Raw genomic sequence first — 16,618 nt, 5'->3', positions numbered from 1 at the left:
ATTTCATTTCCTGACGACGAGTTTGTCGTCGCGTTTGGCAGATCTGGAACAAGTGTTTGCTGTTTATCCTTTCCAAGTGAATGGGCAACTCGACGTCAATCGATTGCATTTGCTGAATGAACACGAGACAAATACCGTGCAGAATTATTTTTCGTTGACAAATTTCCAAGGGTTCGGTGTTCTTTGTTCAACGAAAATGATCAAAGTGTTGATGACAATATTAAATTGTTTTTTTTTTCCATCATCTGGTGCTGATGAACACCTGTTAATGCACGATTGAGTGATAACGTTCGATAAATATTTAGGTAATGAAGAGAAATTAGAAAATTTGTTAATGGAGATGTGTAGATAGACACCTTGAAGAAAAACGCTCAATAATTGTTAAATGTCAGAAGCTCAAATCCATTACTAACCGCCATTAACATTTTTATAAAAATCATTGATTGAGATAATTTATTAATAAATTTGAGTTTTTTCATTTTTTTCAAAGTTTGCCGAACACCTTTGATTATTTATGACAAATCATTCATCCTCGATTTATAAATCATGATAGGAGCTGTGCACAATTTAAACTCATGAGTAATCAATGAACAATCATGGTTAATCGTAAAATTCATTATGGAGTAATTGTATATAAAACGAATTCAATCGATCGATCCCAAACGCGAGTGCTTGCGAGAAGAGATAATATAATTTTAAAAGTTGGGTAAAGATTTAGAAAAAAAAAAATACAAGAAACTATCGCATGTCTTCCTGGGAGTAGCCTACGTCGTAAGACTATTGCTCGCGTCTCGAACTTTCATGGGCGAGTCGGAACATGAGCGAATACGCGGCGGTACGTCGAGGAAGCGGGATCAGACGTTATAGTTACTGCTCTTGGATAAACAATTCTCTTCTGCAGAACCTCTCATTTTGTTAATCTCTAACAGAATCACACCACAACCATAAGAAACCGAATAAAATTCTCAAGAAATGATTCAGAAGAAGATCTGAATCGAACTGAACAACAATGAACCACTTGATAAATAATGAATACCTTCGTTCTCTTCACCCGATGTTAGTACACTATTGAAAAATGTTTCAAACAATCGACGACCATTTTGTTTAATACTTTTTCATAAAACAAGAAAGTAAAACACGGCAAATGACCCAGCAATCTGATATTCTTTAAGTGTTTCGGAGTACTCCGTAATGCATCCATCAATTCTTAATTGTGAAACAATTACACCATAATTAGCATTGACTAAAATATAGGTCACACACAGCAGTCTTCGTACAATCACATTGTCTGCTCTCTATTTTCCGTTAAAACAATTACGATTCATCTGAAATACGTGCGTAGTGTTGTTAATGGACGGGAGTACAGCGCGATGTTAATTTCAATTGATAATTCTGTAGATTCCCACATTTGGACTTACACCACATGATACCATTCGTAAAATGATATTCAAATGGTAGAATTTATTACTGAGTAAAGGCTCCATAATGATCTGTAATTGAAGCAAATGGAGAATTAAATAACAAGAATTATTAATTTTTCAATGAGAAAATACTCCATATGATTTGATCAAGAGCGGTACCCACTAGAATTGTGGTAAACAATCAATAAATTCACATAAAACTGATAGTAATTTCATGACAATCAGATCACCATTGCTCCAAGTCGTTACTCCAACGGCTACCCTAATAGATAAACTTGAAGAGTTCAATCCAAATAGAAAATGTGAATAAATGAACAATCACTCGATTAACGGGAGATAAAAATTAATTGATAATCCCACATTCACTCGATCCCGTTGTCTTCCTCGACGGGAGCCAAATGCGAATAAATATATATTATAGATAACTTAAATAAAACTAGGTAAAAAGGTGTTAAAGTTATGATTGCAACCCGGAGATTTAGACCGAAGGGAAAAAACGTTGAGGAACGAAGTGTCATTTTTTGTACACCTCATTTTGTACACCCATCATCAAATCCAAATATTCATATTTCGTTTGATACATGATCATCACTCATGAATATACTCCATCATGAGCTGCAGCTGACCATCAAAAAAATATTGATAATATTCATTGTACTAAATAGTAGATGTGAAGATGTGAGCAGTGTCACAATTTTTGTTATAATCCTATAAATTTTAGGAAAAAAAAAACAGCAAAGAAGTGGAATTAACTAGTTAATTAATTAATAGGATAGACAACTGAAGAAACGGTATCGAATCTATAACTTGAATGTTTACAATATAAAATTACGGGTAATTAAGGACAAAATTCTAGAATCTTTTCTAACTGACGAACGAATCAGCTGATTCGGGCCAATCCTAGTATTAACGATCTACCGGAAAGCAATATAAAATGAATATTAATTAACATCAACGGGCAAATCAATTGCATGTAACTACTTAGACGAAATAATGCCCAATCCATCAGTTGAGTGAATTAATTTCCATCCATTGATAAATCGAGAGGAAAAAATTATTTGAAAAACATTGAACCCAGTGCCTCTCAGAAATTCATTTGAGCTCATTCGGATAATCCCTTTTCCGTTAAACTCCACGCAATGAATGTTAATTGATTTTAAATAATAATCGCGCAGGAGTTGAATTATAATCAATTCGCCGATACAGATGAATATAATAGGCTGTCTGAGAAATTTATTAAGTTGAAACAATGGCATGTGATATAATTGTATTTTAAATAATTACAATGAATTAGTCATGTCTTCAAATAAAATAATGTGATTGTGTAACAGCATCCGAAAATCCCTCGTCATCTTGGCCTGACGATCAAACAATCGTTGATTATATTTTTTAATAATTTATTTGATGTTAATTCCTTGAATTGGTCTCACACCAAGGAGACGACGGAATATTCTTTTGTAAATTAGGCTCAAGGCACTTCATGCTCGTTATAAATACGCACACTCATACTCAATACTCCCCCCTCCCCCCTCATTACATTAACAATTTCATCTGTTGACTCTTATGTACACATTAACGTCAACCCTATTATCGCTATTTGTAGAGAATAATAATGAGAGTGGTAAAAAGGTTATTGACAATGTCGAGCCCTCAGGCTGTCTCGTATTAAGAGGATGATGTATAAATATTGTATATAGAGAGAGGAATGTGCAGACAGATGATTAATTAGTCATAAAAACCATTAGTGTCGGATATTGAAAATTGCTATGTATCTATATCTCCAGCTAAAAAACTTTCTCACGTGCGTTATACTCTATTCGTTAGGTAAATTAATCATCCTCATGTTAGAGTACGACATGAATCGTATTATTTGTTATTAAAATTCTAATTTCAACAAAGCAACGAAATAAATGAAAAAAAAAAATGATGTACCGTTCTCTCATTGTCTTTGTATATGGCTCGACTATCAAGTCCGTTCGTCTGCGCCTGCGTCCGTATGTGTCTTTGGTAATGAAAAATATCTGTACGTATGAATGTCTCTTGCCCGCTGTCGTGTTCTCAAGAAATAATCACAAGGCAATTGAATTTGAAATAATGAAAAATTGTTTTTAAACGACCGAGTGACGTCAGTCATTGAATTTTCATTGAATTATCATTCATATTTCATCCGCTGTTTATTTCTCGATAAAGGAAATTTTCATGTAATGACGAAATCACATGATTTTAATTATTCACTCTTTTAATTGACAGACGTCACGGAAAAATGCATGCACCGGTGATTCCACTCCCAACGAGAAGACGTACGCGAAATCCGAAAAACATCATAAGAAAATTTAAAAAAGTAGATAGAGAAGATTGAAAAAAAAAACATGAATAATAATAATAGTCAAATAATATTAAAGATGAGGAAAGGGTGGGAGGAGTTCTAGATGAGAGGAATTTAAATTGGAGTTAATCGAGAATATAATAGATCGAATGAACACGAATGGAGAGGTAACTAAACATAAAGTGGGATGAATAAAAATTTGAGAGACACACCTGCGTGTGTGCCACTGTGTAAAGTATTAATTACTTAATTAAACGCCATTACTCTAACGGGAATGAAACAGACGAAAATTAATGAATCTACAACTGAAGAATAAATAACAAGCGACAACAAAAGTAAACAAAAGAAACACAATTATGTATGGATAACGAAAAAAAAAAAAAAAACAAACTAACCTATTTATAAGCTAACGTCTACATTCTACACGCAACTATCCATCGTATGTAAAACGATTCAAAAGAAAAAGAAAAATAAACGAGTGGTTAAAATTATTGTTTAAAAAATAATGAATGTGGTATTTATTTATCACCAAATATTTGACGACAAATATTTGGATGGACTCCCAATCCCATATATGATATCCGAAATTTGACAGAATTTTTGCTCATAACTTGCCATGAGAGATGGGGAGACAAAAATATCGAAATATGGCGTGAACCAGAAAAAGTATATCAAACCGTCGATGGGGAAAAAAAAGGAACTGTCAAAACCCGATGGTTGTGAATATGTTTGCATCGGTTGCACCATTAGCGAGAGAATTTATTCGGATATTTCTTTCTCTCCCCGGGTTTGCAAAAACCGCTTGAAATTTTAATGGAAACTCTCCACGTCCTTTCCCTTTTTTTTACATTTTTTTCCCCGGTGTTATTTAGTTTTCCGCAGTATAGATTCACCCAAATGTAGGGTTTTATAACAAATTGAAAATGAAACAGCACCGAAAACTACAGAACAACCGGACAACTGGTTTTCCAACTTTTGTGGGATTTTTTTTTCGATTTTTTTTACCGTTCCGCATCGTTTGAGTCTCTCGAACAGACAAGCATTAGGTGCAAGCAGTACGGAAACGAAATAAAAAAACAAATGGGTGAAAACAAATGGATTACAGCTTACCCTGGAATTCGTATGATTTTACCGGTGCCGAAACAGGAGTTTATACTTGTTCCAGAGTTCTCTTGTGGGATAAAAAGAAACAGCCCCAAACACAAAAAAAATTCCTAAATATTTTCCAATTCCATAATGCCGATTCTCAATGCATCCCCTAAAAACAAAAAAAAAGAGCGCAAAAAGTGATAATATTCTCACATTCCTAATAAATCCCATGCTAGTCCTCCACAATTCCTCCACTTCGTTTGGGCTTCATCTCTCAATATCACAAGAGTCTCATTTTCACCTGAAGTAGTCTCGACTCTCGTCTTCCCCTCCTGCCATAGCCTAACCCAATCCCAGGATACTTGAAGCAGAGACGTATGCCATTCTCCTTGCAGAGCATTACGAGAAATCTGAGAATATGACTTGTGAAACTCAACCATGAATTCTTGTGCTCTTGGCATTCCATCTTTGTGAAACTCCACTCCATTCCATCTTTGTATCATCTCCAACTCATTCGCTTCAGTCTCCAAAGGAAGTACAGCGTACATGGAAATTTTGAGTATTCTGGTTGAGACGATTCACGATGTACACGCGGAATGATAAATTTCCGGATGTATCAGATGAATGCATTGATCGCCGTCAGTGCCAAGCGGTGGTGCTGGACGGAATGACCAGAAACGTCGAGTGAGTGGAGCGTCCTCTGGTGTACGCGTCACTGTACCACCAGGAGCGTCTGTCAAGCGCACTCAATGAGCGAACGCTAGACCGATGGAATAGCTGGGATGTGAGAGGATGTCCCTTAAATCTCGACCTATCGCCTCGTAAACCGTCGAGATACTGCCACCTCGCACAGCGTCACTATATGTTACATATATACATCCGTTGTTCGCGTTTAAACATCCTTCTCTCTCCCATGGAATCGATATTCCGTGCCCATTCGGTGCGTTCAGGAGGTTCTCTGCTCATGCCATAAATTTCATGGACACACCAAGATTCCCGATTGGCAGCCAATCGCTGGTATGTCATGCATGTAGATGATCTTCAAACATCCCTTGTGACAACCTTCTTACTAGCTAAATTCCCTCTAAACTTTTCAAAGGAACATCTATTCCAAATCTTTAATGCTAACTAAATCGGCTATCTTATCAGGGACATCTAGAATATGATATTCATAAGTTAGAAGGAAAATTTTTGGTTTGGATTGGTCATTCCGATGATTGACTGTTGCCAGTAATGAAAAATGGAGTTGTTTGAGCACTTGTAGGATTTCATTTCACTCACTCAATCACATTGACATTCCATCCTTACGATGTGTTTACGAGAGGTATGTCGTCTCAGCCAAAGTGATTGAACAGAAACCACCAGGAGGGCTGAGACCACGTGTCTGGATGTTGAATTATCGATCAATAATATCGAACTACTCAAGCACCGGTTCGTGAATATCCGATGTATTCATTCGGTTTTGGAAGGATGATGGAGCTTCGCGAGGGGACAATCTATCAATCTTTCGGGATTTCGTCGTGTATCTGAGCTTTAAAAATACTGAAATGTTTCTTCATGTTTTTCACCGGTTATTCAACCACGTTTATCATAAAAAACATGTTAGTCTGGTCATCAACTCGCGAGAAAACGTAAATCTGAGAAAATTTCTGAATACACAAGTGACTTACAGCGGGGGTCAACTTCAGCCTTCTGTCTTGCAAAGAACCAGAAACTTTTTTCGACAAGTTGAATTTGTTTAAGAATACTTACCACACCGGTAACCGGGGATAAAAAGACCCAACGGAGTACAAGAATCAATACTCCCAAAGTCTCTGGACTTATAATTTTCGAGAGTTGCGCTCGGCGCCGATCTCTTTTTTTCCCCCATCTATTTCCCGAGAGTTTTCTCTGCTCTCCAATTTGCTCCTTTTCTGGGCGTTCAGTAAAAGCAGAGGTCTGGAATTCTTGTCTTTTAAAACTTCGGAAATAGTCGAGAGCATAAAAAGTTCAATATTTGCGATATCAATTGACAGAGGAAAAAAAAAATCAATACTCCAATTTATCCGGAGAGTGTAAAAAGTATTGACGAATTTTTTTTTACCGCATGTGACGAAATTCTGATGAGCCACTCATTAATGCAGGCATTCGATATTTTTTTTGTACTCCCACATAAGCCTCGGTGAATCCTGAACAATCCTGACCATCGAACCAGAACTATTCCGGTAAATTGGCGCCCTGGTGATCGTTAATCGCGACCAATTCCAATGGGGGTTACTCATTTGGTGGTTCTACACGAGCGAAAAAAGGTCGACCACGGAGGTCCCACTGCCGATTTGACCCCAGAATATCCCACGGAGTTCATTCGACACCTTCCCCATTTAATGTGAAATTTTTTGGTCAACCGCATGGAGACAGATACTATCGATAGATACGTGTGGTAGGAAATTGAAGATCCAGAAAAGGAATGAACCGGTGGAAAAAGGAGAATGAGAATGTGAGGAATATACCCCACCACTCCGAGTGTAAACTAGGGCGTAGCCAGCAACCGTTGAATCGATATCAGTTCACTCTTCTCCAATTTTGTTTATCGAGAATTGAACGACTCCAATTATCCCACCAGTTTTACTCCACTCATTTTTCACTCTTCATTTATTATTTGATGAGTGAAAATATGAGAATGATGAAGCACCTAAGAATATCAGAATATACAGAGAATTGTAAAGATTACTTGAACACAATTTATTTCAACCAATAATTTCATTTCGTTTTATCTCATCACCGAATTTTCAGACTCCTCTGCAGGTTCTGGTAGGTCAGGTGGAGATCCATAGAGAGTCTCGCTGCTGTACTTCCCAAGGGCCATGTCTATGAGTGAGAAGGGACAACCCGTGAACATGGCATCGCACCTGGTGCCCCTGTGGCCAGCACGATGAGCCTCTGTGTATGTGTGGTGTTCCAACGGCTCGTGGGACAGCAACATCCTCTTCAGCGGTAGCCTGTAGCAAAACGATAGAATTAATCAAATATCGCAGCTGGACCATACCTCCAGGCTAATTGTCAGTGTTACAGTCCCACATCGCCATTCAATACCAGAAGAACGTCAATTTCACTGGGATAGTCTGGACAATTTGGAGTCATTCCAAAGAAAACTGAAATTCATCGAATCAGCATAATCTCAATATGATTTAACTAAAAAAATTTACTGAAAATTATCACTGGTTTCGCATTTATTCGCGCTGTAGATCATATGGAAATCCTTAAGGTCAGGAAACTGAAAGAGAAAAAAATTTATTGAATTTTTCTCTCCGGGTGTTCCTTCATCCACAGCTGATCCCGATAAACTACCTCTTTCACCGCAACGTTCACGATCCAAACCGAAAGCATCCACTAAATAAATCAACCGACAATCCCCCCACCGCATTCCATAAAATTTCACCCACCACTCGAATAAATATTTCATGTTAAACTCGACAAGTAAACGATTGTCACGAACGTAGGATTTAATCGACATCTCAAGTAAAGTCCCGAAGTGAAAGAAAAAATCGAAAAAAACGTATCGAGTTGGAGGCGAAGCCTGGGATCGATCGACAAGAATCCACGAGTGATTACACCTAGTATTCTCCCTGAGGATTACTTTTCGAAATCGATTCCAAGGATCGTAACACCCTCGAGCAACCCCACCTAGTGAATAAGCAAAGCCCCAACGGAATTGCAGCAATCTTTAACGGTTCGACGCCCAGAAGCATCGAGTTTGGTTCATTCCCATTTATAAGGAATACCCAGGATGTGTCCTATCAACCATTGAGCTCTTCGAATTGGGCATCTTCATTTGTTTCCATACACAGAGCTATTTGTACTTATCATTCTTACGAGAAGACAATCCGCATCATTTCCTCCACCAGAGTCGCCCCTTTTGGCATCAGACGCTGTGAAGCTTCGCAGAGGGCGCGCAAAACACACGTTCGTCCTTGAAAACCCATCCTGTAACAGATGTTCATACCAAAGATATTACAACATTTTCAGCTCATGCTTATTCTTCACTTCATACTTTGCAAGGGAGGGACCTTCTTACGACTCCCCCGTAAAAAAAACCATTCGAAAAAAATGGAATCAGAAATGAGGAAGACACCCCAACGCGTCCAACTGTCACGACCTTACGACCTTCTTTGATTTATTACTACGTTTTTATGAAAAATGTATTGAAAAAGAATTCTCTCGCGAAGAAAACCGCAAGGGCGTTGGCAATATTGAAATTTCTTTCCACTCCTCTTCCGCCCGCGAAAATTCAAACTGTGACCTTGACGAATAATGACTAAGTGACTGATTAGAATTCAAAATTGAAAACCCGTTTTCGTCCCTTCGAAAATGTTTCGGCAAAATTATTATTTTGAGTAGTCCCTTTTTTTTTTGAGCACTCAGACTTCTTCGGTAGTTTTTTATTATTCATTTTTTCAGGTACATCCTTCTCTGCGGCATGAAGTCGTCGGTGAAAACTAATCATGCATCGAGTTGCTGGATATCTCTTTGGATTAAACCAGAGTGTAGTAAAATATATTACTGCAGTGAATTTGAAAGGCTTGCGGAAAACGAACTGAAAGAAAATAGAGAGCCATTGAACCTTTTCCTTTGGAAAGAAGCTTTCATTAGTTTCCTGACCATCCTCTTCAGTCGGGTACCTTTCGTGAAACTCCTATTTCATCATGGTGTATATACACGTACTAAATCATGGAGTTCGAAGGTTTGTTTTTTTTTTCAGTCTTCACGAAAATGCAGAGGATGAAGACGAGATGATAGGGTAGTCTTTTAGTTCACTCGTCTCTAAGATTCTGCTTATTTTTTAAGGAGTTCTTCTTCTGGATCAACTCGAAATCGAGATGTTGAGGTATGTTTGGGAAAAGTTGGTGCTGACAGAGGGGAATAATAACTTTTAAACAATTTTGTTGTTATAATGTTCGGGGAGTCAAACAAAGGTTTAATTTCGAAATTTCAAAAATTATCGCCTACTTCAGGGTACTGCTGGTATATCTGGAGTTTTGGTGGAGCCAGTGGCTTCAAACATTCAGCTCTTGAGTGAAACAACACCTGCGGATGGAGAGCTTGAACAATAAAAATAGTGAGCCTCTTCTCCTCAACTCTTCAACTAAACCGTTATCGTTCAAATCCACTCGCTCATTTCGACAAAGTTGGAAGAGGAAACTTGATCTGTTTGCCAGGAAAATAAAAGGCCGTTGCCGGAGTTGAGTTTCGCCCAATCATTGCGAGGTATCAGCCGCCAATTATTTACCTCCAATAAATATATTACATCACCCAGAAAAAAGTTCAGTAATAACTCCCAGAAAAAAAGCACCAATTGCGCATGAATTTTTTTTTTTAAAAAGTAATCCGCGCAGAAAAATTAAAGCCTCCATTCATAAGTGATGATTCACAACTGAATATAATGGAAAATCAAATTAAAATTATTGTTTCGTCCATTAAAATTTTTTTTTTATCCACAGAATATTGCAAATGGTGTTAAATAGTATTAAACGTGCGAGCAATTTTTCAATAATTCACCGAACGAAATTCCTGGTAACGCCATTAGTTTGAGAGAGAAAAATCGGGGAAAAAACATTTCCCTTTTTCCTTACTCGCCCGACGAACTCCGACAATAGAAAAGGGAGAGTCGACAGCGATCGGCTGTCATCCCGTTGTCCGGGTAATTGAAAACGCGCATGAAAATAGAACAAAAAGTCGATAAACGCGAATCGTCTCTCGTCCTCCTCTACCGACGACGTTTAGTCGAGGGTGAAAAATAATACTAATAATAATAAAATAGTTCACGAGGGTTAAGAGAAGAATTGCGATACGTAGTGGGGATAGTGGGAATGTAGCAGGGGGTAGTGGGGGTTAAAAGGGTGGGATTAGTTAGAATTCAAGGGGGGAGTGGAAAATCAATAATTTTGTAACCGAAAAAAATTAATTGCGGATGTATACAATAATAAATAATGTAATAATATAGTCTCGTCGTACCTGAAAGAAAGTTTTGTTTGAAAAATAGTGTGAAATATTTCCCACGAAAATACGATGCAGGTGACATGCATGAGGGTCAAGACAGGGTAGTACATGAGAATGAGTAAATCCTCCGGAGTAAATGGAAAAAGAGGGGGACCGAGGGGTGGGATAATGGTACGAGATACTCCATGGTGGAAGCCGACGTACCATTTATCCATTCCTCGGGCCAACGACCAGGAAAAATAGTTTCCACCAGTAGTCCGCATTCCTGATATATAACCAGATTTATCCTCATCACCTGGGGAATTGATTATTTTTATGCTTGTGCTCGTTTGAAAAACAACAGTTCGCGGCTTTGAGGAAGAATAATCAGTTTGAATTATTCGGTCTGGAGCTGCATATTCATCGGTGAGAAATGAATATATATTCATGAATGTGAAAAAATATTGTTGACAGATATAGGCCGTATATATTTATGGGGGTATGTAGCCCGTATGTTTTAATCACTGATAATTTTAATCCGATGTAAAACAACTGGATAATCATTGAAAATAAGGTGAGGACACTCACGCGTTCATGATCACCTCCAACTTGTTGTAGAGCTCTCGACGATGTCGTCGTTTAATGTAGTCGTAATCCGATTTCCGATAATAGTACTTTTTACCGTAATCGAGATTGTAGTACCTATTGTCAGTGCTCTTGTACCAATTGTTGTAGTTGAGTGAATTCTCGTTTTTGATGTTACGATGCTTGCTTACTTGAGAGTGGTACTTCTCAGGAATTGGTCGATCCTTGCGTAACTGGAGAAATGGTTCAAGTGCTGGTTTACTCTCATTGGGTAAATCATAGGAGATGCCCCAATTGAGACCCTCCGTGAAAATATTATCAGGGGTCAATGTGTGAATCGTCATGCACAAGGCAACCTGCACATTCAAATTTCAGAGAATTATTTAATATCTGTAAGAATGAATTGATTGGTTCACCCCGTGTGGAGTGGTAGCGGTGATGTCTGACCAAAACAGAAAAAATCACTTACGGAGAAGCTCGAACCTTCCGGAAAAACGACGTAACGTCTCCTCCTGGACAGCACTCTCCCCTCACTGCTTAAAGAAACAGTGCCCAGAACACTAAATAGAATACACAACGTCAATCCCCCGTGGCTCCACTCCATAACTTCCAATCCTCTCCGGAAAGATCCCGAGTCACCGAAAATCCTGAAAGAAAGCCAAACACTCTTAGTTAATGAAACATCCCAAAATCAATAGCCAAGCCGGAGCTTTCAATATTTATCCAAGTGAATAATGAAAGAAACGAAGAAACTTGGTGTAAATACTCAGGCTGTCCCAGTTGTCATAATTCAATTCAACCCTCCAACTAGGACAGATTATTTTTTATCCACTGAACCCTCAATTTGACACTCTCCTCCTCCATTTCTCACTCATTATCCAACATAAATCTCGTACCAATTACTTTATTAACTCAAATAAACTTCGGCTGACGAGTCCAATGTAAGAATAAATTATGACATTTATCTTGACGTTAAGATAGTTTTTTCCCTCGAGCGAAACAACCCCTACACACCTCACCACCTCTTCTCCACAACGTTCGAGCAGTCCAATTAATTATAAAATTTCAACCTACCTCCAAACAGTGTACAATGGAGGTGAGTTAAAATTGGATCCTGTTTTCGTGGCCACAATTGTCGAGCATTAGTCACCCACTGAAACAAGTTCTGGATGAGTTCGTGTCCCTCATCCCTTTCACGCCCCTTCCAATCCCTCCACCCAACCGACCTCAGTATCACGAAATTCCGGAACGAGCCAGTCGTAGATCTTTTTCATGTTCTCATGTATTCCTAGATACCTAGGAACAGCCACTGGATACCTCTCAGCGCGAGTGTGACACGTCTAACAATCGATCTTCGGGTTGTGTCTACTGTGCAACTTCTCACACCCCTGCATACTCATGTCTCACAGTCAGTCCCATCTCCTTTTACCTCATCCCAATGCCTCGAATATTGTCGAATTCCTGCTGATGGGGGAGGGAAAACCCATCGTCACTTTAACGTCTCCGGGAATCAAAGTCAAATGTCGATTTTTTTTTCCCCAATGATTTTTATTTCTCACCGACTCACGTCGCGTGAAATTCTGGTGGGTGGCAAGGGGTGAATTTGAAGCAAAGAGGAATCTGGAGTCTTAGTTCCTGGCTGAGGCCAGGATTAAGGGTATTCTGGAGTGTAGGAGCCCTCTAAAAGCTAGTCGAGTGAGCGAAGGAGGTGGAATTCTTTATCCTGACACAGGAGCTCTCTCCCGGATCGATGGAGAGTCGAGGGCCACAATTTTCATTCAATTCACTGGGTCTGTTATTAAACGAGTGCTTTCGAAGGCCAACTCAAAATTCCCCTGAATTTCCATTTTTCCCATTTTCCCCATTTTCCCCATTCTCCCCAAGTCACCCTTTCCTAAATTTCACAAATAAAAAAAAAAAATTTCGAAAAATGAGAAACGGGTAATTCTTCCCATTTGATAATAATCCGAAATTTTTCACTCTTTCGCAATAATCTTTCTCAATTTATCCCGCATGCCGTTGTAATTACCCCATCATTCAATAGTTATTACCACACGCCGAGACCCTAGTGAATGCTTCAAAATTGCCCCCCTCCCCCCCTATTTATTAGAATTACGTGCTACCGCGTATGAGATTGCACCTAGCGTGTAACAAGAAGTGGCAAAAGGAAGATTCCTCGGGAAAAAAAAATATTTCTCAATGGTTACACGCCATCGTCAACCCTCAGATGGAACTTCCTGCGCCAGACGGAAGATCGATCCCTTCACTTGGTGGAAATATCTCGTAACTCACTTCGGTAAGCTCTTTAGGAAACAGGAAATTGTTAGTTCTCGAGTGAAACTGCTAGGAAAATGATCGATTGAGGGTGACTGCACGATACTTGAAAATATTTCTTTAAACAGAGACTCAGGACATCCAGTGGTTGAAACTTTGTTTTATCCTGACATCTTTTCGCCCATTAATTATAGCATTGATAGACTTTTATTCACCCAGGGATTAATGCAATCAATAATCATCGCTCGTTGCACAATCCACTCACGCCTCATAATTCTGGGATTAATTGTGTCCTTAAATCGAGTATATACTCGCTTCAGGTATTCATTTTGTGCATGTATGACTCATCAAAACGTTATTCTAAATTAATGGAGAGAATTCTACCTCAATGTCATTTTTTTCCAAATTTTCTCCTGCAGTCGGTTGAAAAATAGAAAAAATATGTTCTCAACAAAGAGGAAGAGGAGGAGAAGAAGGAGGAGGAGGAGCAGGAGGAGGAGGAGGAGGAGGTAGTGGTGTTTGAATTTCCACTCCCATTGGATTTCAGTAAATTAATTTGAGTTTTCACTTGGAGAATATTGATCTACGTTCAATATCCCCACAAAGGAATAACGTACCTCGTTTTTTTTTTTTTTGCCCCACCCGATAGTGAATTAATTCCCTTCATTAAAAGGAGTGATACTTTTTCAAAGTGAATTTTAACGTGTTTGTACTGTATATGATTTGGGTAGCAATGAATATGCAACAAGAGCCTAGCCTGAAATTCCAAGTCACAGGGAGTCTAGAAATTCCGGTACATGCCAAAATTGAGTAATAAATTTAACGTGCTCTACTTTCCAGTACAATTCGTAATACAAATGAATATGAAACATATGCCCAGGATGGGTGTTCATTTAAAAAACAAAGTGGACAGTATAAAGGGTTGGAAATGCAATTTTCATGCAGATGGAGCAAAGGCAATCAAAAAGTTTATGGGAATAGTCGGTGGAAGGATCCTTGTGACCTCTTATATTCAACGGGGACATCATAAAAATTTTGATTACAACCGACTATATCTGCATGACCCTTTGAGGACACTTGATGCATCGGGGGGTCGGATTTATTTGTGATTTTCATATGTGGATTTTCATTCATGAACAATTCTATTTATATTTAATAATCATTGATAATCCGTCAGTTCATGAACGAATAAAAACCGCGCGATTTTCGCGTGATAAATTTATTTATAATTATAAATAAAAATTTTCTTACCTCTGGACAATAAACCACCTCAGACAGTATGATAAATGGCAACTGTTACTTCAAAATTAAATCCACCTACTGTGTGTTATTGTCGAGTACATTAACATCTTTTGGCACATAACTAAAATACCGCCTCTTTTCCACGCTAAAAACAATTTCTCTCAAACGTGCTCTCTGCTGTTTGCCGAACAATTAGAGAGGCTCGTAGGTTCGTTGACACGTGCTTCGTGTTAATTGTAAACTCCAGTCGTTATGCAATGGGATAAATTTCGCATTATCGAAGTGGAAAAATGGGGAACGCACTGGTTGTGATTATCGAAATCCACGGGGGATCTCGAGCGAATTATCTGATTCATGGGGTCGGTGATAATGCGAAATTTCAAGGTGGAATTGATATGGAGATTATGCCATGGGTGGAATGAATTGGCGGAATGCCGGGGAATGGAATTTTGTTTTAAGGAATTTTCATTGACAATTTATTTTTCTCGTCACGGCAGAAAAAAAAAAACTTTAATTTCCCGAGGAAGGCCTTTCATTCCCGTTGAAAAAAAAAAAATTAACGGGCAATTCCACGCCAAATCGAGAAGAAAAAACGAATTTTTTACTGAATAATGATATAATCTCTTTGAAAATTGAAAAATTCATTGATCACTCAAAAAGGCAATGCACAAATTGAAGTAAATGTTTAAATATTTGTGAGTGAGTGAGAGAGTGAGTGAGAAATTGTTAGTACAAATGACATGGTCCTGAAACGGGAATATATTTTGGTGATAACTCCGGAATTCAAACCACAGCGACGAATAAATTGGCAATCTACCCTCGCATCAGACTTATGACAACTGAAGATTACAAGATCGTGGAGTATCTTTGCATGCCTCCCAGGAGGACTTGCGAACTAAACTACCATCAGGCCCAACTCCCTGCCCCTTATCTATTGTCACGAACCTTGGTTAACCACAAATTCCCCCAGTGACTTCAAATCCTGACCCAATTTCACTTCTTTACTGACACTCAACCCACTGGGCCAAGACCCCTCTCCATGGCCTTCCGCATTGTTTAACTAGCGATTCATCTCGTCTGAGATATGAAAATTACTATGCAAAATGCCATGTCAACGTACTAGACCTCACAAGAAAATAAATATTCATCACAAATTACCGGGCGTCAGAAGAAAAACGAATCCTAAAATTAAAAATTCACTCAAGAAATCGCTCTCCATGACTTTGATTGATAATCTTTATTGAACGACAAGATGATTATTCAACAGAAATTGTAATAATGATATTGGACACTTGTACTGAAGGCCGCAACTCTCGCCTGATTTATAAGCAGCATCATACAGATCCAATTCACCAGGATAACGCTCACCGTGACTGTAACAAATGATTTCCAAGAATTTTCCATCTTGATATCCCCCGAAGACTTCTCCATAAATTCTCAATATCGAAGGGAAATGATATATTTTACCTCAAAATTACTCGCAGTAAATCATCGATGAACGAGACACCAGGTGGATGGAGGAATGCTCTAGCTTCGCAGATTGTCCTCAACATGCAGTCTTTCCCCGGTAAGCCCAGTCTGAAGAATAAAAATATGTACATCATCGTTCTTTATTGTGGATTCGACATTTGCTCAAATTGACAAGAGAATTTATGGCCCCAGTTGACACTCTCCCTCGAAATATAAGAATAAATATGGAGGAGTCATCGATAGATGCTGCATCACA

At 38.5% G+C, this 16,618-nt stretch overlaps 2 protein-coding genes across 2 annotated transcripts in view; both read right to left on the bottom strand.

Moving 5' to 3' along the window:
* Window positions 1-7,585: 7,585 nt before the first annotated feature.
* On the bottom strand, window positions 7,586-12,511 carry LOC105267170 (uncharacterized). The gene is made up of 5 exons (XM_011305828.1): window positions 12,451-12,511; window positions 11,846-12,023; window positions 11,380-11,732; window positions 8,689-8,799; window positions 7,586-7,814 (listed from the first exon to the last, which is right to left on the bottom strand). The coding sequence occupies exons 2-5, from the start codon at window positions 11,978-11,980 to the stop codon at window positions 7,586-7,588; spliced, it is 828 nt and encodes a 275-aa protein (XP_011304130.1). The 5' UTR covers window positions 11,981-12,023; window positions 12,451-12,511.
* Window positions 12,512-16,129: 3,618 nt separating this feature from the next.
* The window catches only part of LOC105267169 (uncharacterized), a 1,774-nt gene continuing 1,285 nt past the window's right edge, over window positions 16,130-16,618 (bottom strand). Inside the window, exons 3-4 of the mRNA XM_011305827.1 lie at window positions 16,360-16,470; window positions 16,130-16,265 (exon numbers count right to left, since the gene is read on the bottom strand). Of these exons, the coding sequence (XP_011304129.1) occupies window positions 16,130-16,265; window positions 16,360-16,470 (247 nt within the window). The remainder of the gene's footprint in view (window positions 16,266-16,359; window positions 16,471-16,618) is intronic.

Source organism: Fopius arisanus, unplaced genomic scaffold, assembly GCF_000806365.1.
Source record: "Fopius arisanus strain USDA-PBARC FA_bdor unplaced genomic scaffold, ASM80636v1 scaffold00044, whole genome shotgun sequence".
Lineage (NCBI taxonomy): Eukaryota > Metazoa > Arthropoda > Insecta > Hymenoptera > Braconidae > Fopius > Fopius arisanus.
The sequence above is the reverse complement of the archived record's forward strand: the minus strand, read 5'-3'. Positions and strand labels throughout refer to the sequence as shown.

Coding starts and splice junctions, on each gene's coding strand:
- LOC105267170 (XM_011305828.1), bottom strand. CDS start 11,980: ATGGAGTGGAGCCACGGGGGATTGACGTTGTGTATTCTATTTAGTGTT. Junction 11,733..11,845: donor CGGAAGGTTCGAGCTTCTCC/GTAAGTGATTTT, acceptor TTGAATGTGCAG/GTTGCCTTGTGCATGACGAT. Junction 8,800..11,379: donor TTGGAGGTGATCATGAACGC/GTGAGTGTCCTC, acceptor CATCTGTTACAG/GATGGGTTTTCAAGGACGAA.